The 25,936-nt window shown below is 48.6% G+C and overlaps 15 protein-coding genes across 15 annotated transcripts; 5 read left to right on the plus strand and 10 right to left on the minus strand.

Annotated features, from left to right (window-relative positions):
* Nucleotides 1–1,654: 1,654 nt before the first annotated feature.
* Nucleotides 1,655–3,727, minus strand: SSE2 (adenyl-nucleotide exchange factor SSE2; the record flags this gene model as incomplete). The annotated part of the gene is made up of 1 exon (XM_022607697.1): nucleotides 1,655–3,727. The coding sequence occupies one exon, from the start codon at nucleotides 3,725–3,727 to the stop codon at nucleotides 1,655–1,657; it is 2,073 nt and encodes a 690-aa protein (XP_022462269.1).
* A 384-nt stretch (nucleotides 3,728–4,111) lies between these two features.
* NPL4 (nuclear protein localization protein 4) lies at nucleotides 4,112–5,941 on the minus strand (the record flags this gene model as incomplete). Its single annotated transcript, XM_022607708.1, has 1 exon — nucleotides 4,112–5,941. The coding sequence occupies one exon, from the start codon at nucleotides 5,939–5,941 to the stop codon at nucleotides 4,112–4,114; it is 1,830 nt and encodes a 609-aa protein (XP_022462270.1).
* A 215-nt stretch (nucleotides 5,942–6,156) lies between these two features.
* Nucleotides 6,157–6,846, plus strand: SEC66 (Sec63 complex subunit SEC66; the record flags this gene model as incomplete). The annotated part of the gene is made up of 1 exon (XM_022607719.1): nucleotides 6,157–6,846. One exon carries the CDS (start codon nucleotides 6,157–6,159, stop codon nucleotides 6,844–6,846), a length of 690 nt encoding a protein of 229 aa, XP_022462271.1.
* Nucleotides 6,847–6,935: 89 nt separating this feature from the next.
* SMY2 (Smy2p) lies at nucleotides 6,936–8,612 on the minus strand (the record flags this gene model as incomplete). The annotated part of the gene is made up of 1 exon (XM_022607730.1): nucleotides 6,936–8,612. The coding sequence occupies one exon, from the start codon at nucleotides 8,610–8,612 to the stop codon at nucleotides 6,936–6,938; it is 1,677 nt and encodes a 558-aa protein (XP_022462272.1).
* Nucleotides 8,613–9,696: 1,084 nt separating this feature from the next.
* Nucleotides 9,697–10,149, minus strand: UMP1 (Ump1p; the record flags this gene model as incomplete). The annotated part of the gene is made up of 1 exon (XM_022607741.1): nucleotides 9,697–10,149. The coding sequence occupies one exon, from the start codon at nucleotides 10,147–10,149 to the stop codon at nucleotides 9,697–9,699; it is 453 nt and encodes a 150-aa protein (XP_022462273.1).
* A 144-nt stretch (nucleotides 10,150–10,293) lies between these two features.
* Nucleotides 10,294–11,226, plus strand: SWD3 (Swd3p; the record flags this gene model as incomplete). Its single annotated transcript, XM_022607752.1, has 1 exon — nucleotides 10,294–11,226. The coding sequence occupies one exon, from the start codon at nucleotides 10,294–10,296 to the stop codon at nucleotides 11,224–11,226; it is 933 nt and encodes a 310-aa protein (XP_022462274.1).
* Nucleotides 11,227–11,307: 81 nt separating this feature from the next.
* On the plus strand, nucleotides 11,308–12,270 carry ECM31 (3-methyl-2-oxobutanoate hydroxymethyltransferase; the record flags this gene model as incomplete). Its single annotated transcript, XM_022607763.1, has 1 exon — nucleotides 11,308–12,270. The coding sequence occupies one exon, from the start codon at nucleotides 11,308–11,310 to the stop codon at nucleotides 12,268–12,270; it is 963 nt and encodes a 320-aa protein (XP_022462275.1).
* Nucleotides 12,271–12,316: 46 nt separating this feature from the next.
* Nucleotides 12,317–12,667, minus strand: MGR2 (Mgr2p; the record flags this gene model as incomplete). The annotated part of the gene is made up of 1 exon (XM_022607774.1): nucleotides 12,317–12,667. One exon carries the CDS (start codon nucleotides 12,665–12,667, stop codon nucleotides 12,317–12,319), a length of 351 nt encoding a protein of 116 aa, XP_022462276.1.
* Nucleotides 12,668–12,786: 119 nt separating this feature from the next.
* On the minus strand, nucleotides 12,787–13,050 carry ERI1 (Eri1p; the record flags this gene model as incomplete). The annotated part of the gene is made up of 1 exon (XM_022607786.1): nucleotides 12,787–13,050. One exon carries the CDS (start codon nucleotides 13,048–13,050, stop codon nucleotides 12,787–12,789), a length of 264 nt encoding a protein of 87 aa, XP_022462277.1.
* A 131-nt stretch (nucleotides 13,051–13,181) lies between these two features.
* On the minus strand, nucleotides 13,182–14,570 carry EHT1 (medium-chain fatty acid ethyl ester synthase/esterase; the record flags this gene model as incomplete). The annotated part of the gene is made up of 1 exon (XM_022607797.1): nucleotides 13,182–14,570. The coding sequence occupies one exon, from the start codon at nucleotides 14,568–14,570 to the stop codon at nucleotides 13,182–13,184; it is 1,389 nt and encodes a 462-aa protein (XP_022462278.1).
* A 250-nt stretch (nucleotides 14,571–14,820) lies between these two features.
* On the minus strand, nucleotides 14,821–17,373 carry FZO1 (mitofusin; the record flags this gene model as incomplete). The annotated part of the gene is made up of 1 exon (XM_022607808.1): nucleotides 14,821–17,373. One exon carries the CDS (start codon nucleotides 17,371–17,373, stop codon nucleotides 14,821–14,823), a length of 2,553 nt encoding a protein of 850 aa, XP_022462279.1.
* Nucleotides 17,374–18,145: 772 nt separating this feature from the next.
* On the plus strand, nucleotides 18,146–20,095 carry NOG1 (putative GTPase NOG1; the record flags this gene model as incomplete). The annotated part of the gene is made up of 1 exon (XM_022607819.1): nucleotides 18,146–20,095. The coding sequence occupies one exon, from the start codon at nucleotides 18,146–18,148 to the stop codon at nucleotides 20,093–20,095; it is 1,950 nt and encodes a 649-aa protein (XP_022462280.1).
* Nucleotides 20,096–21,064: 969 nt separating this feature from the next.
* On the plus strand, nucleotides 21,065–22,681 carry DTR1 (Dtr1p; the record flags this gene model as incomplete). The annotated part of the gene is made up of 1 exon (XM_022607830.1): nucleotides 21,065–22,681. The coding sequence occupies one exon, from the start codon at nucleotides 21,065–21,067 to the stop codon at nucleotides 22,679–22,681; it is 1,617 nt and encodes a 538-aa protein (XP_022462281.1).
* A 209-nt stretch (nucleotides 22,682–22,890) lies between these two features.
* Nucleotides 22,891–23,876, minus strand: RPS6B (40S ribosomal protein eS6; the record flags this gene model as incomplete). The annotated part of the gene is made up of 2 exons (XM_022607841.1): nucleotides 22,891–23,595; nucleotides 23,871–23,876. The coding sequence occupies 2 exons, from the start codon at nucleotides 23,874–23,876 to the stop codon at nucleotides 22,891–22,893; spliced, it is 711 nt and encodes a 236-aa protein (XP_022462282.1).
* A 743-nt stretch (nucleotides 23,877–24,619) lies between these two features.
* Nucleotides 24,620–25,711, minus strand: KNAG0A03560 (uncharacterized protein; the record flags this gene model as incomplete). The annotated part of the gene is made up of 1 exon (XM_022607852.1): nucleotides 24,620–25,711. The coding sequence occupies one exon, from the start codon at nucleotides 25,709–25,711 to the stop codon at nucleotides 24,620–24,622; it is 1,092 nt and encodes a 363-aa protein (XP_022462283.1).
* Nucleotides 25,712–25,936: the final 225 nt, after the last annotated feature.

A 25,936-nucleotide genomic window follows, 5' to 3' on the forward strand; every position in this document is an offset into this window, starting at 1 on the left:
AATAAGCCCTCTTCCACAAGGCAACCCTTAGCGACAACCAATAGTTACTATGCAACATGCAACACGCAATGTGCAACATGCACTAATCAATATTCGCGCAATATACATATAACGAACGGACAGACCAAAGCTAATGAGATATGCCCCGGCTTTATTAATTATTGGATAAAGATCACTTATTCTAACTATTGGGATCTTTGTCTCACTTCCTTTATACATTTTCTTGTACATATTCCTTATAAAGAGAGAACGAGAACAGACAATTGTGTAAAAGCTACAGTAGGTTGTGTGTGAATAATGAACAAAGTTCTTGAAGTTTCTCAAAAATCTGTTAGTTGTTCCTCTTTGCCAAGACATACTTGTGTATCAGATAAATTATTTTATAACCCTTGTATAAACGGTTTCTTGCCCTTACAGATGTAACGAAAGAATATATATAAAATCAGTAGATTAGAAAAAATCTGTGATAAGAATTACTTCGAGACAACGGTCTATATCGTGGCTATTTATATGATTTTTTCTTGGAGAAATATCACACAAGTTCACGATGCGTTATAGTTTCGTCATTTGTTTATTGGAGACAAATTTTAATACTATTTCGTCTTATTTTGTCTCCACAAGTCGCATTCCACAGAATCCTACGTACTGTCGTGTGGAGAATTCTGTTGTGTCGTAAACACCAATCGTAGCATTTAATCCACTCAACAAAAATGTCGTAAAGATATAGAAACTTATGCATCAATACGGGGTGCGATTTCGTATCTCTATTTTCAACAAATAAAATGCGTAAGGACTGTCTGCTAGTCTTATTTTCGCTGTATTTGTAGTTCTGCAAATTATATAAGTTGTACTTGCTCGGCCAAGTTTCATTAATTCTTGGGCTCAGGATTCAAAGGCGGTCTTGAAAATGTCGGTACAGAAAACTGGAAGCCTATATACGTTCCGAATAACGGGCCATCTGCATGTCCCTAGCATTGTCCTCGCCTGTCGGGATTATATACTTCGCGGTTATGTCTTTGAAAGAGTCACCGGTCATGAGTCCATTTCTAATATGAGTTCCACGATTGACCACTGTTAAACTCTTAAATACCTAAGAGTTTAAGGACAACATAAATTTTATCCGGTGATATCTTACATTTGTTAAAAGCCTGATTGTAAAATTAGCCTAACCCAGCAAGAAAGCCTTCCTAGACAACATAGACAAATAGCGGTCAGCATAAGTTAGGACATATACAAGGTTCACAATCAAAACGTTAAAAAAACACAGTGAACCATACAAGCAGGAGTTTTCTATGAAGTATGGAAAGTGTATAAAAAAGAAAGACTATTTTTTTAGTCAAAATCTAGTATATAATTCCTAAGTTCTTTCATGTAGAGTATATGGAAAGAGAGTAAACAGATTAGTTAGTGCAATCGAAAACAAGTACTTTTTACAATACTATGCTTTGATGCTAGCACTAGAGATCTCAGGTACTACTTAATTCACTCCCCCCAGATCCTTCCTACAAGAAGCTTGTTACCTCTGATTGATGATTGTGTGATTGAAGCATAGAGAAAAAATGTTTATCATTAAATAATGTACGACGATAGTTTATTATACCTTTAAGTTTAATATATATGTATTTTTGGGTTGTGGTTGTGTTCAGTTGACCGCTTAGTCTAGGTCGACGTCACCTTCGGCATCCTTCTTGGTGTTGGCTTCGGCCTTTCTCTGTTCAGCAAGTTTGGCAGACAAGTCAGCCATCTGGGAGGCCTCGTTCTTCGATCTCAAAGCCTGTCTCTTCTCCTCCTCCTTGGCCTGGTATCTACCCTTAACAAGGTTACCCAAGGCAGCCAACTCTTCGTACTTGGCGATGTACTTGGCCTTGATGGAGTCGAAACCGTCATCGTATAGCCACTCTTCGGTCTTGGCCAACATGTCTTTCAACTTGGTTTTTTCCGCATCGGAAGCAAAGTCAGCGTACTCCTCGTCCAGCTTACCACGAAGCGTGTAGATGTACTCTTCCAAAGCGTTCTTACGGTCTTCAGTCTCAGCAACAAGCTTGTCCTGGGCGGTCATCTCGTTTTCCTTCTCGATCAAAACGTTCAAGTCCTTATCGCTTAGGGCGAAAGTGTGAGCAGTGATCTCCAAGGAGTCCTTCTTGACGGTCTTGGTGACCTCCTTGTACTCTGGCTCTGCGTCCTCTGCGGCGTCCTCAGGCAATGGAATTTCCTCCTTGACGACTATGTCTTCCAAAGTGTACGCATCTTCGATGGTGTGTAGACCTGATGGGTCACATCTCAACTTCAATTTGACTGGGACGGACTCTTGACCTTCAGGCAATTGAACACCAGTAATCTTCCATTCAGCGATAGTTTCCTTGGTGCCCTCTGGCAGCTCAGTAAGGTTGGTGTACTTAGCCGACATGGCAAAGTCGCCTGTTCTGTATAGGGTGATCATCTTGGTGGATGGGTAGCCGGAGTTAGCTGGGAAGACCTCCAAGTGGTCCTCGTCCTCGGCTTGCTTGTCCCAGAAGTAGGAGACGGAGTATGGGTGGATGTCTTCGAACTTGAATGGTCTGACTCTCAAAGTTGGGGAGTGGATGGCACAGATGAAGGCGGCACCCTTGGCAATGGCCTCGTCCTGGTTCAAAGTGGTGGACAATGGCTTCCCGAATGCGTCAGAAATGGACTGCTTCAAAGTTGGGATACGAGTGGTACCACCAATTATTTCGATGAAGTCCACATCGTCGACGGATAACTTGGCCTGGGCCAACGCCTTGGTGACTGGTTCAGTGACACGCTCCAACAGTGGCTTGACCAATTCCTCCAATTCTTCACGGGTCATCTGCGAGGAGCAGTCGACGTCGTTCATGACGGATTCGATGGAGATTGGCGCGGCGGTGTTGGCGGACAACACTTTCTTCAATTTTTCAGCGGCAAGCAAAACTCTGTTGTACGCCTTGGCGTTCTCTCTGATGTCGATCTTGTACTTGCTCTTGAACTCGTCTGCGAAATGTTCGGTGATGGCACGGTCAAAGTCTCTACCACCGAAATGCTTGTCGTAAGCGGTGCCCAGCACCTTCAACTCACCCTTCTTGAAGGACATGATCGAGCAAGTGTACGTGGAGTGACCAATGTCGACGAAAGCGACAATTCTTGGCTTCTCCTCGCCCTCTGGCAAGTCAGTCTTGAAAATACCGTAGGAGACACCTGCGGCAGTAACGTCGTTAACGATTCTGACTGGGTTCAAACCGGCGATTCTGGACGCATCGGCAATCGTGTAACGTTGTTCCTCGGTGTACCACACTGGGACGGCAACACAGACATCGGTGACGGTAGACTTGGTCTCCTCAATGACGGTGTGCTTGACCTTGTCGATGTACATGGCAGCAAGCTGCGTGGCAGAAAAAGTCTGCTGTTCACCAGCCAACTTCACTTGGGCACCAACTTTCCCGTCATCCAACTTCACAAGCTTTGATGAGATGTACTTGGCCTCAGTGGGGAAATCTTTGTCGTCAAAATCCAGACCAACAATTCTCTTCAAGTTGTCAACAGTGTTCTTGATGTTGGAAGTTTGCTTACTCTTACCGGTTTCACCCAAAAATCTGTTCTTTTGGCCAAACCCAACGACAGAGGGAGTCGAACGGTTGGAAACCTCGTTGACCACAATGTCAATACCTCTGTTCTTGGCAACGGCCAAGACAGAGTTGTTGTTACCTAGATCTAAACCAAATGGAGTACTCATTGTATCTTAGGACGTGTGTCTGTGTGTGTGTATCCTATTTCAATAGAAATAACCCAAATCTTAATGGAAAAAAAAGAGAGTGGAATCTAACCGAGGCGATGCGTAATATTTATATACTATTCAACAACGTCACGAAAATAACGAATGGGAAAACAATTGCCGTACCTCCACAAACTCTAACACCTCAGTATAACTTCGCCCACTTCCACTAACGTTCTTATACCAAAAGGAAAACGAGAAGAACAAAAAAGAACAAAAAAAAAATTTTCACCGCCGTCGAAAGTGACGCATTTCTCGAGCAAAAACCAAAACCCACACTTTATTTCCCCTTGCGGTAATTTGACAGGCACGCGCACCGATATGAGCACTCTGCTCTGGAAGCTTCTAGAAGGACGATTCCTCGAGGATCATCGCGAGGGTCTGCCAACCGGGGGACGACAGGAGCTCGAAGAGATGCTGTTGCTGTTGCTCAGTGCCCTGGTCGTGTTCAGGACTGGCCCCCGAGGCCGCCGCCTGGATGAGAAGCGACCACTCTTCATGGGAGAGGATCTGTAGCGAGTGGATGTAGAGAAGCACGTGGAAGTTGGACAGTTTCTTGCGCAGCAAGTTGTAGTCCCCCGCGGTTGTAGCCGCCTCGAGGTACTTCTTGAGTTCTTGGTAGTCCTGCGAGTGGCCCATGATCTGTCTGTTTGCCCAGGGGAAGCCCATTGTCGTGGCGAATTTGCCCGCGGTTGCTCCAGCGGCAGCAGCAGCGGCGGAGTCCTTGGGGAACCCGTGCGTTAGCGAGACAATTAGGTAGTCCACGGGGAACGCCGGCTTGGCGTTTTCCTTGACCGTGAGTCCGTACTCGTTCTTCTTCATGTAGAAAAGCTCCGGCACGTACCGTTCGTCCGTCGTCTCGTTGATGTACGCCATCGATGGGTGCGTCGAGCCGCTGATCATCTGTGCGTCGACAAGTGCCTCCGCGTCAATGGACACCTGGTAGCTTGCGATATCGATCTCGCCCTCGAGGTTCCCCGATACGACGCACGTCACAAATTTGGACGAGAACGTGCCCCGCTCGCTGAACTTGCATGCGTTGGCGTGCGCCATCTGGTGCCGTGCGGCCATAATCGTTTCAAAGGAGGTCAAGAAGTACGAGTCCTTGTGCCGCTTGCAGAACACGGACCCGTCCCCTTGTCCAGCATCCGTGAGGTCTGTGAATATGAACCCGACGCGGAATAGACCCATCTGAAATGCGAGCGCGTCCACGGCGTCCATCTCTTTGGTAACTTGGTCCATGTCCATCGTGAGCCCATCTTGCTCGTCGTGTTGTGGCGGCTCGTAGATCGCCTCCACGACGGCTTTAATCCCCAAGGGCGTCGAGTCGTACCTGCTGTACGTCCCGTACATGTATGCGAACCGCTGCATCCCAGTGGACCGCCAGGACTCGATGAACTGGTTGACGAGCTCGCTGTTCTGGAACTCGACGTGGTCGACCATCCGAAACTCCTGCGTTTGCAATGTGATCGCTGACGGCTGGCACTTAGAGCAAATCCCACGGGGCCATGGTTCGTGCCCATTCTTACAGTTCTTGTCTATCTTGAAATCCGGTTGGGACAGTGGCGCCACGTACGACCCACCCGTGCCCTTGTTCGTGTTCTCGTTCAGTTTCTTCAAATACGAATGGAACGAGATGTGTTTGATGCTGTGCTCCTCATGGTACCCGCGATCCCAAGGCGGCAACGGCGAGCAGTACTCGCACATACCCCTTTCCCCGTGCTTGCACAGCCCGGACCGCGACCGAATAATAAGACCGTCCTCACGCTCAAGTGACTCATCCACGGGAAGTTCCACAACCCGCTGTGGGACCTTACCACCACCACCACTACCGCCCATTATCTTCACGGACCCAGTGGCGGGTTGTTGCCCCGGTGCAGACCCGCCGAGGTTCAACCCCTGCATCGACTCTGCCGCCGAACCTCCAGCACCGGCAGTCTCGTAGTTCACGTACACGATGTCCCCCTGCTGCAGCCCCATATCCCGGACACTCTTCCCCACGAGGGTCTCAAGGGGCTCCCCGCGCCCACTGGCCTCCCTCCCTACACAAACCGTCTTCAAGTCCACGGGCCCAGACACGTTCGCCATCCACCGCTCGACCACCAACTGGAACGGCTCCCCTTCCTCGCAGCGAACCCGCTGCATTCCATCCTTCGACCTAAACCTTACCAACATGACAATTGCGTTGTACCGGACGAATAACTTGCTGCTTTGGCGTGTGGCAACGGTACTTGCCCTTCAACATCGTTACAACTTTAACTTTCCAATTCGTCATCGCAAAATTGAAAAATTTAAACGGTTTAAGTATTTTGATGGAACACTTCACTGAGGGAACGTTCGTTTGATGGATTGGTTTGTTCCACTGGAGGGAACGTCGAAGGCCAAGGTCAATGAATTCGAGCGGGAGCGGGAGCGAGAACGGGACATTTTTTGAGGATGCGAAGTTTGGCCAGTTTTACAACGGGACCGCGTTTAATGGGACTGGGTTCAATGGGACAGGGAACGGCACTGCGTCCGGTGCTGCCGAGGAGACGGTAAAGCTCGTCGCGACCTCGGTGTACACGCCGTTTGTGTACGGTGCCGTGTTGCTTGTGTCCCTCGTGTTCTTTGCACGGTGGTATCGTGGTGAGCAGATCAAGCAGCTTCAAGAACTTGGGTCGATCTTTGACGAGCACGACGCACGGGACCTGTACTACGAGTTGCAAGCGACGGAGAAAGTGCATGAAAAAGTGTTGAAGGCTGCTTTGTTGAACCGCGGTGCGGAGTCCGTCAGGCGGTCGTTCAAGATGAAGGAGTTGGCGCCACAGGTGGAGTCGCTGTACAAGAGCGGGTCCGTCGGTGAGGAATACTGGAAACGGTTCCAGACGGAGTTGAAGCTAATCGAGCTCGAGTTCAAGGAGTGTCTGATGGAGGCGGAGCAATTGCAGCCCGGGTGGGCGCAGCTGTATGTCGCGCTGTGCCAGGAAATCTGTTTCAACCAGGCGATGCAGAGACGGTACCACTCAATACTGGACCGCAAGAACGTCTGCATCGAGGAATGGGAGTTGAACATCGACGACACCGGGCGTTTGAAGCAGTAGACCCGTCTTCTTCTTCTTCTTCTTCTTCATGTCTTTTTATACTACTTTGAAATGATACATAGATACAATACGGTGGAATCCGTGGCAGGTCAATGCCTCTTGCCTTTCTTCTTACTGACGATCTGGAACTCCCAGTCGTCCGCACTCCCCTCCGGTAGCGCAAGCGCCTCGCTCCAGCTGAGCGGGTCCTGGACCTGTCTCTCGCACTCGACACGTCTCTTGTTGAACTCGACAGCGAACCGTCTTCCATCCATCACTGAGCTGTTAGAGTATATTGTGTCCGCGATGATCTCGTTGGACTCTGAGCCTGGAGGCAGGCTCAGCAGGACCTCTAGCACGCTCAATTGCGAGATCCCCTGGTTCAACCGCAGCTGCGACTTGCACCACTTAAGGAACTCTTTCCGTAGAGAAATGGAAGCGTTCCCAGGGTATTTCGCAGCAGCGGATGCGGAAACGCTGGCATTGGCAGTGGTGGAGACCGAGGTGACAACGCCGTTAGGGTACCTCGCCTTCAGTGCAGGGATAGTTGTTGACGACCCAATCTGCTTCGTCTGTTGTTGTTTTGTTTTAGTCTTCTGGGGAGCCATGTTGTTTGACTTGGTCACTGTAGTCCATGCATTTGTGGTTGGTTTTGGTACCACTGGAGATTTGGTCGCTCCCCTCTGAACCTGTTCCCAGATCCGTTCCTGTTCTTTGACGAACGCTGGATCATCGAATGCAGGGGGCGTGGGGTTCTTTGGAGGAGATTTCTTTGTGGTCTGTTTGTTTTTATCCTGGGTCAACTGCGACTTGATATCAACAGAGAGTGTTTGCTGTGGGAGTGGTTTAGACGCCCAAGTGAGTGTAGTTCTCTTTTGTTCAATCTGTTTCTCCTCCTCTAGGATCTGCCGACTCATCCGTTCCGCTCTCTCGCGTCTTTCACGAAGTAACTCGTCCTTTCTTTCTGCCTCTAGTTTTTGAAGTTCTTGGAAGCTTGGGGTTTGAGGGACTTGTTCGGGGGGCCGCAGGGGGCCGCAGGGATTGCAGGGGCCGCAGGAGCCACAGGAGTCACAGGGACCGCAGGTGGGTTTCCCCAGGACCTCCTCCTTCTTCTTATTCTTCTTCTGTTGTTGCTGCTGCTGTTTCTTCCTCTTAGCGTCCTCTTTCTTTTTCTTAGCACGGTCCACCGCCTCCTGCTCCTCCAAAAGTTGTTTTGCAGCAAGCTCTGCCTTCACTTTGCGTCTCTCCGTCGGGTCCACAGAACCCCCGCCATGATCATGCACAAGCACCTCTCTCACAGCAAAGACGTCATCCAACCCTTCTTCTGCCAGGACAGCACCCTCTGGTACCTGTTCCAACTTCCTAACAAGCCTTCTCTGCAATGGTACAGGAACAGCTACCTCATGGTAGTACCCACCGGTCTCTGGATCCACGTAATCCAACAACTGTTCATACGTGTAATCTCTCCCACTTTCGACATGTGCCGTGGGTGTCACTCCAGCCTTCCCGACTCTTTCATTGACAATTTGCGTAGTAGACTGTGGTTCCCCCGAAGCCACTACCTGTGGCTGTGGACTTGCCACTGGTACTTCCACAGGGGTTGCCACAACCACAGGAGTAGTCACAGTGGTTGCCACCCTCGCACGGTCATACGCTGCAAACGGATCTCTCAAGTCATTCACCCTAGAGATCAGTTCCCCCAGAGTGAAGAACGCACCAACAGAGTCTCCGACATTGCAGATCTGCAGAAAAGGTTGGAAGTAATTACTCTTGTACCAACTGGACATACTGCTCGAGGGGGAACGGCCCTTGTATCACACCTTGTTGATCGATGTACCTCCACAGGGACTCCTGTACTGCGTTGACCGCTGGTGAACCAATTGAGTCGAACACGGAGGGAACGGTGGGCTGTAAATTCAGCATCTGCAAGGAGTCGTGCACAGAACTCGGGAACATCGTCGTCGGCGTCGTGGTAAGGTCTTCGTCTTCCTCTTGATGTAGCTGTTGATGTTGTTGTCGTCGTCTTCAAACACTAAAAATTTTCTCTGTTTTCTGTTTCGATCAAAATTTGTGACGACGGCGGCTGCGACGGCGAGACGAGACGGTGAGGTCTATGACGGTACCAGCGCAGCGCAGTGAGTCGTGTTGATGATGTTCTAACTCAATCTAGCGGGCCCTCACTCCCAAACCACCATCACTTTTTCCCGCTTTCAAAAGGGCATATATAAGCATAGATTGAAAATGCATCTCCCAGACTCCCCCCCCCCCCAATTCAAGTTCATTGGCATGAATACACATCACTCCCAGACTTCAAGCATTTCTCTTTAGCAGAAGTAAACATCGTCGACAATCGAATCTCCCTCATCTACTTTTATTAGACGGCATAACATCTCAACACCCTCTTCCCTGTAATCTAAGCAAATGCCAAAGACCCGTCAGTAATCTTTACAGAACCAGCGTTCCCTTCTATCACCTTGAAACTTACCACCTTCTGACAGCACGCACATCATATCATATAGTAATCGTAAAAGAACCCTCCGTAACCAGACATCATCAACGACACATTGATCCAGTACTGTAGTTTCAGAAATACCCAGTAGCTTTATCAACACCCCAGGTATCAACTCCCTCGTGCCAATGTAATGTAAGTCTTCCCTCAACGGTTCAAATACAGAGATCTACAGACTGTATACACGATAGATAACAAGATACACAACAGTTGAGCAACACAAGTCTTCGCAGCAGGAAGATTCACCGTGTTGATGTTCATGTAGAGAAGCTTGAACTGCAGTGTGTTTCCATGCCCCCGTCATAAGGATGAGCCTTGTACAATTCCGTCTGACGACTGAATTTCACTGCATTGCCCTGGTCTCAGAGTCCCAGCCTCGACTCAAACTGTGCGTGGATCGTCCCCGCCCTCGCCAGCGCAGCAGGGCCCTGCATCGCACCGTCTCCCTGGCCCTCACCGCAGATAAACTTCCTCCCAACGTGACCTCTGCGTCCCTTATTCAGCAGTATATCCCTGTGCATCGACCCCTGGTGCGACGCCGTGGGGGCCCCATCGTTCCTCGCCGGGTGGAAATCGGTCGCCTCAACGATAGACAACTCCATCTTACGCCGCATGGGCTCAGCGACACCGAACACCTGGCGGTACTGCTCCCATTGCCTCTTCCTTTGCGTCTCCTCCCACTTCGCCACACGCTGCTCCAGTGGGTGTCTCCCGTTCATCTGCGTCGCTAGCGGGGCCCCAGCAGCACCGGACCGCAGAGCGTCCCCAGTACTGCTCACACTGCTCTTGTACTCGTTCCTTGGCACCACGTTCATCCTCGTGCCCCTTTTGCCACTCTTCCTCGAGAGTTGTAGTATAACAGTCGTCTCAATTGCAGATTTGAATAATTTGATGTTAAAGAAGAGAGAGAGGAGCGCTTGCACTATGCGGGAGACGCTAGGGCGACGGAGTGTGGGCCGATGTTTCAACTGGAAGAGCAGTTCAATGTAACTCGGGGGGCGACTCGGGCAGTGTTCAGCGGGGACGGGTCCCGCATCGCGGTCGCTTGTGGCAGAAAGGTGATAGTGAGGGATTCCGATGGCGGGATGCAGGACCTGTCGTTACAACATGCAGGCCCTGTCTCTGACGTCGCTTGGTCCCCCGATGGGGAGTGTCTTGCGACCGCGGCAGACGATTTTACAGTGTGTGTCACGCACGTCGCGTACGGACCCTTGCACAGACTCGCGTCGCATACGGCACCTGTCGTTGCAGTGAGGTACAACTCTCGGGGGAACCTCCTGTACTCTGCGTCCCTCGACGAAAGTATCAAAGTGTGGGACACACTCAGCGGTTCGCTGCTCAAGACTATATCTGCACACTCGGAGGCTGTCGTCGCAGTGGACTTGCCCCGCGGTGATGACGCGGATTGTTCCCTTCTCGCGTCAGGGTCGCACGACGGACTGATCCGGTTGTTCGACAGTGTTTCGGGGCACTGTCTCCGCACGCTCACGTACGACAAGGACTGGCAGTTGGGGAAAGGTGTCGTTCCCGTCGTGCAGGTACAATTTACACGGAACGCGCGGTTCCTCCTAGTGCGCACTCTAGATGGAGCGCTCAAGCTGTGGGATTGTGTCAACGGTACCGTAGTCCGCAGCTTCCCCTGGGGCACCGCTAGTTCCTCGCAATTGACCCACGCGTGTGGCCAGGGGGTTCTCTACACTGCGGAACAACCCGTTGTGCTCGCAGGTGGAGAGACGGGGGAGATCCACTGCTGGGATGCACAGTCGAAACAGCATGTCCAAGAACTACAACTCAGCGCAGCACCGGTTATCAGCATCGACTGCTGGGGGGACACCATGGTCGCACTCACCCTCGACGGACAGTGTACCCGCTGGCGATGGGTCCAAGTGTAATATATAAAGCAACCAAAGATATGCAACCAATGCATCTCTTTTTCGAACCAGTATCCCTAACTAACGCCGCCGCGCAAGCTGATGGGTACAAACGCAGTTACAAGGCTACTGTTTCATCGCGGGCTGGTGCCTCGTCGGTGGTCCTCGCACTCGGCAGCACAGTTGGCTAGGACGACGCTCAGCGACATAACAGGCCGGTATGCACAAAGGGAGCCACTGACGATGTGCACCGCGTACGACTACATCACTGCACGGTGGGCACAGGCCTCTGGTGCAAACCTGTTGCTTGTCGGTGACTCCATGGCGACGACAGCGCTCGGGTACGACGCGCCCACAGACTTGCCCTTTGACGAGTTCAAACAGCATCTCCGCAGCGTGTGTCGTGCTGCAGGCCCAGCAGCCATCGTTGCTGACATGCCCTTCGGGTCCCTAGAACAGAGCATCGAGCACGGCGTGAGCAGCGCCGTGGCGCTCATGAAGATCTCCTCCAAGGTCACCTCGGTCAAAGTGGAGCTGGGCACCCCTGGAGTCGACACGCACACTTACGCGCTCGTGCAGGAACTGACCAGTCGCGGTATACCAGTGATGGGACACTTGGGACTCACTCCGCAGAGAGCTCATTCTTTGGGAGGACTCAGAGTGCAAGCGAACGGTACCGTTGAACAAGCGGTGCGGTTGCTCGAGAGTGCACAGCAGGCGCAGGCCTCTGGCTGCTGGGCAGTCGTGCTCGAGTGTGTCCCACAGAGACTCGCCACGTACATTACTGAACAATTGCAGATCCCTACCATCGGCATCGGCGCTGGGCCGGGCACCAGCGGACAGGTACTCGTCATCGCGGACATGCTCGAGTTGCTCGGCGAGGGGGCGTTCAGGCCGAAGTTCGCCAAGCGGTACGCTCAACTGGGCAAAGCAGCAGAGAAGTCACTCGCCCAGTTCACAGCGGAGGTGCAACGGGGGCAGTTCCCAGTCAAGGGCACGCACACATTTATGATGAAGGACGATCTTTGGCAGGAGTTTCTCCGCACAGTTGAATCAAGACAGTAGACACTACTATTGCTACACACCTATATACACGTATACAAGGCCCAAACTACTTGCTATTCACACGCATGGTACATCTCCCAGCACGCACCTTCCATGCCTCGAGCCGCGCCTGCTGGTGCAAGCTCATCGCGGACCTCAACCCTCCTCCACTGCAGGGCTCGCTCCGGATCACGGACCCAATCGACATGAACACTCCCAAACGTCGCTGCAGACCCGGCAATGTACTTCCCAGCGTCCGCACGACACCGTCAGGACCAGCCCCGTGCGTCAACACGGTGAACCCGCCGAACATCAATCCAGTGCACACCCCCACCGCGGTCCCCATCATCAGACCCATCTTAAACTTCGCCCAGTTGGAGGGCTCCTCCTGCGCATACACTTGTCTCACCGGTGGCATCGCTGACCGACTCTGTAACCTTCTTGTTAGGGCGAGACCTGTTTGTGAACTGCTCTACAAGCACTCGATACTATTCCAATATATATATATATAATATTTGTTCAAACTGTTACGTACAATTATAGATTGGATACATAATCAGCGTGGTACTGCGTGAAGTAGCTGTACTGCTTGTACCCGCGGGGTTTCGCGTTGCGGAAGAGCTGGTAGTTGCACCACGCGGTGACGACCCACAGCCACACGCCCGTGGGGCACAGCAGGACCCAGCACCAGTAGTACGTGCCCTGAGGGTTCCCCCGCGCCCGGAGGAAACCAATCACGCACAACACAACCACCAGCCATGTCACTGCGAGGGACAAGTACCCAACTGTCCGCTGCTGCATTACTCTACCGTGCGCTGTGTCGTCTGCGTGGGTGGGACACTTGTAGTTGTCTCTTCAAAGTGCATGGAAACATTTAGAAATATATGGGATTGGGTACTCTATGTATTGTATGTTGCGATGTGTGTGTGTGTCTATGTATAGCCATTCAGAGCACAAGCTCGTCGAACTTGTGGAAGAAGGCAGAGATCTGTCTGGTGGCCCACGAGTCGCCGTCTGCTTGCAGGTACGCGAGGTCGGCCCCCCAAGTCTGTCTCGATGACGAGCACGTTCGGGTTTTCGTCGATGTACGATGTTGGGACGTGGTCCGCGCCGACGACTGGGTCGTCCTCCGAGTTGATCGAGAGCAGCGGTACTTTGATGTCCGTGAACCGGTTCACGGAGCCGGCGGCTTTGTAGTACTCGTACGCGCTGGGGAACCCGAGCGCCGCAGCGGTGAAGGTGTCATCGAACTCGGCCAGCTGCGTCATCTTGAACGCCTTGCGCAAGTTAGACTGTGTGAACAGGTCGAACGAGGGGTGTTCAGGGGACGGTGGCTGCGCCGGTTTGGTGCCCTCGGGCACCTCCAATTCCCGCATGTTCACTTTCACCATGCGCACCAGGAACTGTGTGATCCCCTTGCTGAACACTTGCCGCGACCAGAAATCTTTGCTGATCTTCTCCCCCGCGAGCACTAAGTCCCATGGATTGCACAGAGTCGCAGCAGCAGTGATCGGAGTGTCCTCGCCGGAAAACCCGNGGTAGTTCGCCAGCATTGTGGCCCCGAAGGAGCACCCGACTGCGTAAATCTTCCGCTCCGGGTGCCTCGCGTGCTCCCTTTCGACGAACTCCTTCAAGTCCAGCGTGTGATACGCGGTGAACAGACACCGCGTCGTGACTTTAGACCGTGCGCACCCTCTCGTGTTCAAGACAACAACTTGGAACTTCCCGCCGCCTACTTGCGACAGGTGGTCTGTCAGCGACCGGATGATCGGCTCGTGCGACCCACCAGCAAGGCCGTGGCATACGACCACGAGCGGCCGCTCAGCCCCGACAGAGTGAACGGCCCCGCGCTCAGTGTCGCTCAGGTACCGCGTCCGCGGATGCAGCCGTGGCCACCCGTCAGGGTGCGTCTTCTTTGCATCCTCGTTGAACCGTGCAGTGTCAAACTTGACGGTCGCCCGATCGAACTTGTACAACGGTCTCCACTCGGAATTCATCACCCAGTCGGCGGTGCACACCCCATTATCTGAGAACTCGACGATCTCCCGGCCATACATGACAGGCGAACTCTTACTGAAGTCCGCAGACGACAGGTACATCGTCTGCAAGTAACCTGTGAAAAGCATCGGATTCAACTTAAACCTTGCACCGTCCCGCAACTGCGGAACATTCTTGTTCACAAACGACTGCAGGGAAACCTCCTCTTTGGTGCCCCTCAGGTGCAACCCAACGGTTCCGCGTGCACCCACATACTGATGAACAGTCCCATTGTACCCCCAGTGCAACGGATTAACCACAGGCCACGAATTGTACCCAGACATTACCTGATAAATTCTCGTACTCTTGCCAGCAGTGCACCTCAGTGGATACTTACACCATCCAACAACAGCGGTCCCAAACTCCGCATCCAACCTCTCTTTTATATACAAGCGAGCTTAACCATCAGCACATCGGATACTGCACTACACGACGAACACCGTCTCTTCCGGAGATAACAGTAACGCCGAAGAGTGGTTCCACGGAAGCACCCAAAAATGAATATATTATTTGGAAGCACGTGAACGCGGCGGGTCAGTCGACCTCGAGGTTCAGCGAGTCAATGATGTTGCGCTGGACGGCGGTTCTGTCGAGCAGTTTCTTGAAGAACGCCATAGACAGTCTGTTAGTGTCGCGCTGCGTCTCGAGGTCCGTCTTCGTCGCGAGTTTGCGGCTCAAGAGCAGCTCGCAGGTCTTGACAATCTCTCTCGTCGGGGTGCGCAACACTTCCTCGGACTCCTTGGAGATCCGTGACGCGTTCTTGTGGGTGTAGTCCAGTTGTTGCAGTCGGTGTCTGTACTTTGCCGTCAAGTTCAAGGGCAGCGCCCTGGGCAGGTCGTAGATTAGGTATGACACCCCGAGGAGGGATCCTAGTAGGAGCACGGACCCGGATACACGCGCCAGCGTGCGTACTGAGAAAGTCGTCAGTCCATTAAGGACCATGGTGCTCACAAGCCTTACCCCACCTAGGGAGTAAATCGCCAAAGCGGGGAGCTTCGAAGTTAACAGCAGAGACGGTTGCGTCCAGTACTTCGTTAGCGGATACTCGCCGAGTCCCAGTATGGATACAATACTATCGTTGCTGGCAGGTTTTGCTACCTCTAGTGTGTTACTGTCCTTGTCCGAGGACCGGGATAGGGAGCCAGCGGTTAACAGTCTGACTGGGTTGATCACCCCCCACCCGATGTAATGGAAGAACCCGTCCCATGTCGGCGCATACAGATCGGAGAACCCGAGAGCCACGGTAAGTTTCTTTGCCAATAGATGGTAATTCCGCGAGTACATTAGCGAAGCGTCGAAAACACGCTCATTCATGAATTCGTCGTCCAGTTCCTCTCGACCCATAGCGTATATCTGTTCGACTGCAGTCTTAGTCTGTTGCCGCGCAAAAGTCTCACTCGATAAAATGCTGCGTTCGATCTGCTCCCTGATGTACTGCTCCGTCAGAACAATGAAATCGTAGATCTGAGAAAGACCTTGGTACCTGGGGCAATCCGTCGCGGAGATGTCCAGCGAGTTTGCTATGCTCTCCTTGGTGAACTCATACGTCGTTTGCGTCGTAGTCTCAACAAGTTTGTCGATACCTGAGATGAAGGTATCGTAGTGAATTCTTGACCTGGAGGCATCCGCTGATAATTCAGCTAGTTTCGCGTTGACTTGTGTCTCCTCACTTTGGAAAATCGTAACGTTCGACTGCGAGATGGTCTCCAGATCCCTCAGTAGCTTAGAAAGGTAAGTCTTGGCAGGTAGTAGTTTGGACATCGACCTACGCTTCAGTATGAAATTCCGAAGCGATTCCCCCAGATGATCAAAATCCGGGTCGCCTGCTGGGTCACCGTTGCCGCCATCCGGATCGCCGCCATGCGGTTCTACCGAGTTCTCATTGTTCCCCAAAAAATGAACAAAATCGGGAGCGTTTTTGTAAGTCTCCGGGGACAGATTTTGTATTTGTTTCAGTATTAGCTCTTTACAACGATTCTTGTCCCTGATTTTGTCGAACTTCTTAACGACAAAAAACATCAGCTTCTTCTCCTTGGAGGCCACTTTTATGAAATCTTGTGCCGATAAAGTCAGTTGGTTCTCTGCATTGACGACAAAGATCACCAGATCGATTTCCTCTTGCCTAGCCATTACCTCTGTTGTCTGAATGGAGTCCATGTTGAGCCCTGGAGAATCGATCAAAGAGATGTCAACTGTGCCGTTCCGTAACAGACTTTTCTCCGGTTCCATTTTGTCATCTCTGATGTATACTTTGAGCAACGAGTACTTCTTGTTCTGGAACACCAATTCGGGCAACTTCTCTAGAGGTTCTGTGTCGTATGTGGTCTTATTCCTAATATCGTACTTCAACGCACAGTCTCTCACGTTGCTCCCGGGGGCCATAAGAATCGCATGGACCTCCTCGACATCATTATTTTCACGCGCCTCTAATACCTCGCAAAACACGTTTGTACAGGGCAACTGATCCTCTGGCAAGAGATTCCTTTGCAAAAGAGAGTTACAAAAGGAGGATTTCCCCGTGTTGACATCTCCGGTGATGAAAACTTTGGACGACGTATCGTCAACACGCTTCTGTAGGGACCGTAAGTGGTCCACAGCGTTGATCACCTTCTTGTGGAACACTTTGGCAAGAGATTCTTTGTCCAACCCCATATTTTTGTCCTCTTGATCCTCCGTATTCCTCGAGTAATTACCGTCCATCTTTATGTTCAGCCCAAGTACATACAGCTGTGAGTCCTCGTTTGCAATGTTGATGGGTCTCTGTGCATTCTCAGTATCCAGCTCATTCAATAAAGCGGACATCTGTAAGATTGCCCTATCCAAAATCGTCCTGTTATTATTGTAATTCCACTGCGACAGTTGCGACTCCGCCAGCCTCGATGCACTGGGCAACGCATTACTACGCCCCGCATTCAACATAATTTCTGTACTGTTACCACCCACGAGAGAGCCGCTGTTCCTAGAATACGTCACCGATGGAGCCACAGTAGTGTCATCGGCCCAAATGGACTTCCCCTCATCATCATCGCCACCACGGCTTCTCCCGTCTTCACCTTCCTCACCCTTTGGGACACACTTCTGAACCATGGCTTGATAGTGATGAACTGCACTTGTTACCGTTTGCTGTTCTCTGTGTATCTTCCGCAACTGGGTAGATCATTAGATGCTGTCCCCACTCTTCTTTCCTCAGGAGGGCATCAAAATAAAAATAAAAAGGCAGAGAGAGATACAATTATATAATACAGAGATAGAGATTGTTCCCCCATCAGAGGAGGACCCCATTGCACAACCACACGTCTTGCACATCTCCCGCTAATCAATATACTGTAGCATCGCACCGTAGGCTATACAGGCACCTGCGACCCTGATTCCATTGGTCCCAAAACTCTGACCAATAACACTGACCAGTCATCTATCCTGTTTCCCGCTCAGAGTGATCCCCGGACATATTATCAAAAACATGCCTCAAACTGTGCGTCAATCAGCCTCAACAACAGATACCCTGTCCATCTTGGAACCAGCGATTGCCCCGGCTGGTCGTACGCCGGCTGCTGTCAATTAAGTCACATCCACAGGTAGCCGGTCCCATGTCCCTTCATAGTGTTCAGAACACACCGCATACTTAACGGGCAGGTCGTTCAAAACGATACAGAAAATTTTTCGTTTTCGATTTTTTTTTTTTCTTTTTCTAGTGAAATTTTTCAAAACGAAATTAACGGCATCTCATCGCATCTCATCTCTTTCACTCTTACACTCTTCTTTCTCTTTCATAACCTTTATAACTCGTCAGTGTGTCCTTCTTGTTATATTGCAAGTAACACAGCAGAACTAGTCTGAACAAGAAAAACTACGGACGAAAATGCAGTTATCTTGGAAGGATATCCCTACTGTGGCCCCCGCCAATGATCTTCTGGACATTGTCCTGAACAGGACTCAGAGAAAGACACCTACGGTCATCAGACCAGGTTTCAAGATCACCAGAATCAGGGCTTTCTACATGCGGAAAGTGAGGTTCACTGCTGAAGGGTTTGAGGAGAAATTTGACGACATTCTGAAGGGGTTCCCCAACATCAACGACGTGCACCCGTTCCACAGAGACTTGATGGACACTCTTTACGAGAAGAACCATTACAAAATTTCGCTGGCCGCTGTCTCGAGAGCGAAGTCTCTAGTTGAGCAAGTTTCGAGGGATTACACCAGACTGTTGAAGTTTGGTCAGTCTCTGTTCCAATGTAAGCAATTGAAGAGAGCTGCACTGGGTAGAATGGCGACAATCGTCAAGAAATTGAAGGACCCTATGAACTATCTAGAACAGGTCCGTCAACATTTGGGTAGATTGCCCTCTATTGACCCAAACACGAGAACGCTGTTGATCTGCGGGTACCCCAACGTCGGTAAATCCTCCTTCTTGAGATGCATCACGAAGGCAGACGTTGAGGTCCAACCGTATGCTTTCACTACCAAGTCGCTGTACGTCGGGCATTTCGACTACAAGTACTTGAGATTCCAGGCTATTGATACGCCAGGTATCCTTGATAGACCAACGGAAGACATGAACAACATTGAAATGCAATCCATTTACGCTATTGCTCACTTGCGTTCGTGTGTCCTGTACTTCATGGATTTATCCGAACGGTGTGGTTTCACCATCGAGGCACAAGTCAAGTTGTTCCACTCCATCAAGCCACTTTTCGCTAACAAGTCAGTCATGGTGGTCATCAACAAAACCGATATCATCAGACCAGAGGATTTGGACGAAGACCGTGCTCAATTGCTGCAGACTGTCAAGGATGTGGATGGTGTCGAAATAATGTGTACCTCTTGTCAAATGGAGGAGAACGTCATGGAGGTTAGAAACAAGGCATGTGAGAAGTTGCTTGCATCCAGAATCGAGAACAAACTGAAGTCGCAGGCTAGGATCAACAACGTGTTGAACAAAATCCATGTCGCACAACCACAAGCGAGAGACGATATTAGCAGAACTCCATACATCCCTGATGCGGTCAAGAGCTTGAAGAAATACGACCCAGAGGACCCAGAGAAGAGGATCTTGGCCCGTGACATCGAGGCTGAGAACGGTGGTGCCGGTGTCTTCAACGTTAACTTGAAGGATAAGTACATTTTGGAAGACGACGAATGGAAGAACGACGTCATGCCGGAAATTTTGGACGGTAAGAACGTCTACGATTTCTTGGACCCAGAGATTGCTGCTAAGTTGCAAGCGCTGGAGGAAGAGGAGGAAAGATTGGAGGCGGAAGGGTTCTACAACTCCGACGACGATGAAGAAACTTACGAAGGCTTCGACGTCGAGGAAGTAGACGACATCAAGGACAAGGCTCTCTGGATCAGAGACAGACAAAAGAAAATGATCAAGGAGGCAAGAAACAGAAAGTCTTTGAAGAACAAAGCCATCATGCCTCGTTCCAAACTATCCAAGTCCTTTAGCCAAATGGAGAACCATATGTCCACTTTGGGCCACGATATGTCCTCGCTTCAAGAGAGACACAACGTTGCTTATGAAAAGGGTAAGTACAGGGAGAGAGGTGCTGACGTCGTCTTCGGAGACGTTGATGAGAGCACTGCCGCTTCTGTGTCCGAAAACGGTGGTAAGTTGAGGCAACAGGATAGATTGCTGGACGGTGTTGCCGATGGTTCTTCCAGATCGAAGGCCGATAGAATGAACAAATTGCAAAGAAGAGATAGAAACAGACACGCCAGACAAGGTGAAGCTGATAGACACACTGCTGTCTCTTTGTTGAAACATTTGCATAGTGGTAAGCGTGGTATTGGTAAGACTGATTTCCGTTAATCTGTGAATAGATGCCGGGCCATCCAGTAGTATAATTGCGTTGTATTTCTGTTATGGTAGACGGTTACCCAAAACACAATATTCGGTCCCTAACAAGCATTGTCACCTAGGTGTAGATGTATTTTTTTGTCATGTCTAAGGTTTATTTTTGTATATTATATCTCGTTCTATAAACTTTTTTTGGAACTCTCTCTAACTCTCCCTGTAGTTTGGTTAGAGTTAATATTTAAACGTATCCCCATAAAATAGAATGCAGATTCGCCTTATGAGTAACACCGGAGAATTAATTAAAACAGCTCTGTTATGTATTGGAATTTAGTAGTTATTTTGAGAAATTTATTGTTGCTAATCATATTCTCTAAGCTTTTCATGGGAAAAAGATAGTTTGGAAGTTACTCAAGTCATACCTTAACTCTTTTTTTAAAACCTTGAGGGGGAGGGTTCAATGTTTACTCTACAGTCAAGTTTTATATTAATGCCCTGGGGCGGTATTCAATGGTTAACCCCGACTCCCACTCAACTTGTACTTTGTGCCGAGTAAGCAAGCTTCTGGGATACGGTTGATTTTTCGTTGTTATGTTGTTTCTGTAAGTGCTAAAGTAGGTTGTATTGGAATAAAGTGTGTAAAGATTGTTCGCTTTTCTTATTTAAGCCGTATATGTAATTATAGAAGTTATACAAGTTTTACGTGCTTGATTAAGACTGGTTCGTTTGTTGGGTCCCGGGTTAAGAGACAGTCCTGGGTACATTCCAAGGGGGAGTTTTGCAATATATCCTGACAAATTTTAGTTTTTCGTCTTGACAAAGATAAAAAATCAGAGTTTTCCTAAAAAAGTAAAATTAAAGATTTAAGTTTTGAAAGATGACACAAAAGCAAGTGCACCACCCGTCAACATTCCAGTCATTATCACTTTACATTTCTTCCTGGTACAAGTTGGAATTGAGTAACTTAAACAAAACCAAATCAATATGGCCAGTGGAATTACAAGCACAGAATCGTTCAAGTCGACAGATCCAGAAAATGAGCATATCGCCATGGCAAGGCTACGTCAGGATGTCCCGGCAACAGAGCAGGGAAATGGCACTCCAAATCATTCAGCATTTTTGGACGCTATTGACTTAAAGGAAAATGAAGAGAGTTTGGCTAATGTACAGACTCAAAGAAACTATACTTGCTTTACAAATGGCCAGATTTTCCTGATTTTTGTCATTATTACCTTTATTGGGTTTTTGGGGCCCATGTCAGGAAACATCTACATCCCCGCATTACCTTTGTTTCAAACTATTTTCCACACCTCCACTTCAACTATAAATGCAACAGTCTCTGTTTTTATGGCTGTGTTTGCTGTTGGACCGCTTTTATGGGGAGCTTACGCAGATGTTGGCGGAAGAAAAATACTCTATTTACTTTCTCTAGCATTGATGTTTATCGTAAACGTGCTTTTGGCCTCATTAAGTCCCAATATTGTGGCCTTGTTTATTTTAAGGATAGCCCAGGCATTTGCATCAAGCTCAGTGATAGCACTAGGTGCTGGAACAGTTACTGATTTGATTGTTCCTTCTGCAAGAGGTAAGGCGATTGGCTATTTTATGATGGGTCCCAACATGGGACCAGTTATAGCGCCAATTGTTGCTGGTCTAATTTTGATCAATACTGACCGGTGGAGATGGCTTTTTGGATTTTGTGCAATAATGAGTGGGGTTGCTCTACTCTGTGTTTGGATATTTCTTCCCGAAACTTTGAGATGTATTGTCGGAAATGGGGACCCCAGTTGGAAAGGAGAGAGTCCGCTTGACATTGAAGCACAAGAACTTGTGGAATGTCAACCTGCCAAATGGCAGTTCTGTGCAGATATTGGAATTCAAAAACCTGTTTCCAATGAGACTACCTTCAAAGAGCTATATGTTCGCCCACCCAGGGCTGGTCTAAAAACTTATTGGTCTATGATAAAATTCCGTCCAATCTTCGTGACTGCTTCATGCAACGCTTTGCTCTTTGCCAACTATTACGCATTCAGTGTAACGTTTTCTCATTTCCTAGAAGTTTCTTATCATTATTCAATGTTAAAAATAGGTGCTGCCTATGTCTGTCCAGGTATAACAATGATATTGGGTTCTCAATCAGGCGGGCATCTGTCTGATTTTTTACGCAAGCGCTGGAAAAAGAAAAACCCAGAAAAGGATTATCCTCTGGAGCTGCGTTTACGCCTCAATATTGTCGGTATTGTAATTAACACAGCCGGGTGTATTGGTTATGGTTGGGCCATTTCTAGACATTTTCATGTGGCACTGGTTTTGTTTTTTTCTGCATTGCTTGCTTTCGGTCTCACTTGGGTGAACAACACTACTATGACGTACATGACGGAACTTATGGCGCATCGGGCATCTGCAGGCGTGGCCGTAAATAGCATGTTTAGGAATATTGCAGCGGCGATTAGTTCTGGTATCATATTTTTACTATGTGAGGCCATGGGTGTCGGATGGTGTTTTACTGGACTGGGTCTTTGCAATTTGATCTCAATCGCGGCTATTACATATCTAGTAGGAGCAGCAGGCAAATGGCAGAAAGCTACGCCAAGAATTTAATCCGGGCTGCGGATCAGAAATATTTAGCGTATAACGTATTATCAATTTTGCTGCATTTCTGTCTGAATTTAGTCCGGTAACTCTTCGACATTTTTTTTGGTTTAGGAGTACTTTGTTTTATTAGCTTAAAGGTTAAGAAATATACATAATTAGAAAGACACGAAGCATAAATAAGTGATCTTATTTATACTGCTCCAGAAGTTTTCTGCTTAAGCCTTCAAAGAGGAGGCTCTTCTCTTTCTGATCTCAGCCTTTTCAGCCTTCTTCTCAGCCAATCTCTTGGCCAACAATTGGGCGTAGTCGGCAGCAGCTTCTCTTTGAGCTTGAGCGTTCTTGACCTTCAAAGATCTTTGGAATCTCTTTCTTTGCAATCTTTGTGGAGTAACCAATCTTTGGATCTTTGGAGCCTTGGTGTAGGTCTTTTCACCCTTGGTGACCTCTCTTCTGACAACGAAGTCACGGACATCGTCCTCCTTGGATAGACCGAAGAACTTTCTGATGTTGTTGGCTCTCTTTGGACCTAGTCTCTTGGCGACGGTGTCGTTGGTGACACCCTCGAATTCTTGTTCACCCTTCTTGACGATGACAAGGGACAAGACAGCTAGATCTGGGCCAACAATGGCACCTCTGACGGACTTTCTCTTTCTTTCACCGACACGTCTTGGTCTGTAACAGGAAGTGCCTTTAGCTAGAAGCAACTTGATTCTGGTTGGCAACAAAACACCTTGCTTCATTGGGAGACCTTGCTTGTCGTTACCACCGGAGATCTTGAAGACGTAACCCTTGAATTCGTCACCAATGGCTTCACCTTCAATCTCTTGACCAATTCTCTTGTCGTAGAAGACACGGACACGGTGTTCGTCATCGACTTCGATACACTTTTGGGTACCGTTGACTGGGTAGGAAATGTTCAACTGTCATAAAAGTATTGAATAATGGAATACAATTTGTTAGTAAATGGAATAGGGTGTTCGGCTAACCGCAGGACTAGTTTCTAATGATAAGATTAGTACTGCAAAGAGTAGGAAAACCTGAAGTAGGCAGAAAGAGAAAGTATCAGTCACAATTCCTTCGATACTTTATCTTCATTTAAAGTTTCATAACTCCCGCTCAAATCCTCCAGCTGCAGTACTATCCCAATTTATATGTCATCAGCGACGCCGTATTGCTAATATGTGTCATTTCATACCTTCATGATGCCTCGGTTGTCTATTACTTGCTAGTTAATCGTTAACCAACCTAGTAGCTCCACTATTGTATATTAGCAATTTGATATTTTTCAGCTGAATGCTCGTCTAGAATTGTGGATGGCGTGCGGGCTCGGACGCCTCAACAGCGATCAGCCACTACGAACCCACCAAAAATGGGGCCACAATTAGTCCACTCCGCCTAGCCACAAAACAATTTAGGTGGAAGCCCCGCTAAACGCTAGGCAGAACCACTGTCTGGTTGTCTTCCAATTTTTCACTTTTTTGTTTTTTTCTTTAAGAAAAAGCACAAAATGTTAGAATGTACGGATGTTTAAAACTGGTCATGGGTGTAGTAAAAAGTCTGTCCCAAATTTATTTTAAACGCTACGGAATATTTCTTTCGTACCTAAACCCACAGTGCCTAGTGAGAGAGTATAGTATGCTGCCTATTGGAAAGGGGGGCCTTCTCAACTTTTGAATATCTATTATCTTGTCTGCAAAATGTCAAAGCAACATATGCACACCAAAACTAATTGCATGTTCGTTTTCTGGTGCAGGGCGTTACCGATCTTGAAGGGTTTTCTAATGAATTTAAAGATTATTTATTTTTATTGAGTATATAGTAGCTGGGGACGTTCAATATTCGGTTTATCTATTTACCGAGTCACTCTTGTTTGAAGCACACAAATGCGCCGTTGCAATTGGATGTAATCTCTTACTCTCTTACTTTATCTTCCACTTTTTTTTTTTACCTCGTGTACCCATCGTAGTCCTTTGATGGAGGGTCTGATGGGTTCCCATACGCGTCCACGAGTTGCGGCGGATAGTACTTTACTGCATTCCTATTTTGTGGTATGGGTGGGTATCCGTTAAAGTAGTTTGTGTATGTTATTCCTGCTGTTGTCATTTGGACGCCGTTGGTGTTGGCAGGGCTGTTATATTGTCCCATATAGGGATTCGGTGTTGGATACGCAGAGACCGGATTTCCGATGAAAGACCTTTGTGGCATAACGAAATATTCTCCATAATATGGTGATAGGGGCTGTATATTTTGAGGGGTCAATCTGGTATCTATGGTCAGAACACTCCGATTCGATGTTAAACTTTGTTGTGAGTATTGAGTATTCACATCGGCAGACTGAGATGTCACCGAGCTTTGCCTACCACTTAGCATTTGTTCAGGAGAGGGGAGGGAAGAAGGTTGTACTGCTCCCGTTCTATCGTTGTTTAGGTAACTAGATGTATGGTCGTGTTGATTTATCGAAAGTGTTGGTATAGCCGGTTGTGTCTTTTTAGAATCATTGTTTAATATCTGAGAAAGTAACACTTTCCCCGGGGAGCTTCCCGAGGTACTAGAAGTTTTGGTAATGGAATCACGCTTCGTAGAATTCATCGAAGTGTCGGCGTGGCCATTTACTGAATGTAGCGGCTCCGTGGGCACGTGTTTATTTACACCGAAAGTAGGAGTCTCTCCTATCTCGGGCTCAGTCACTGAATCCGATCGCCTAACAACGTTCGAATTTATTTCACTCTCGTTTGATTCATCATCGCTTTTCATACATGCCCTGATATCATCCAGTTCAGCATCGTTTATAGTGTTTTTGGTGACATGTTTAATGGTTGGATCGTAAAGATAGGTATCTATTAAATCCTTCATGTCTGTTGAGCAAAACTCATAAAGTCTGCCCGTTTCGCTGATGATGATCAAACCAACCCTTGCCCCGCAAAGGATGGAGAGCTCTTTTGATTTTTTCAAAAGACCAGATTTTCGCTTGAAGAAGGTCACGGTTCTACTTCTCTTCTCCGCTATGGTTTTTATTTGAATTTTCCGTCTACCCATTATTATATTGACTTTGTTGAAGAATTGAACGGATAAAGAATGTGGGGTATAAGCTATTGTGTGTATTTTTTATTTTAATTTAAACAAGAACTCGTAGTCACTATACTGCAGAAAGAAGAACTCGAGTTGAAATGAAAATAATTTCTGGTAAAAAGGTATAATCTACTGCAAAGAACGGGATCCTACACATATTTTGGGACCTGTCTCTTTAAATAGGAAGGTGAG

This window comes from Huiozyma naganishii, chromosome 1 (assembly GCF_000348985.1).
Source record: "Huiozyma naganishii CBS 8797 chromosome 1, complete genome".
Lineage (NCBI taxonomy): Eukaryota > Fungi > Ascomycota > Saccharomycetes > Saccharomycetales > Saccharomycetaceae > Huiozyma > Huiozyma naganishii.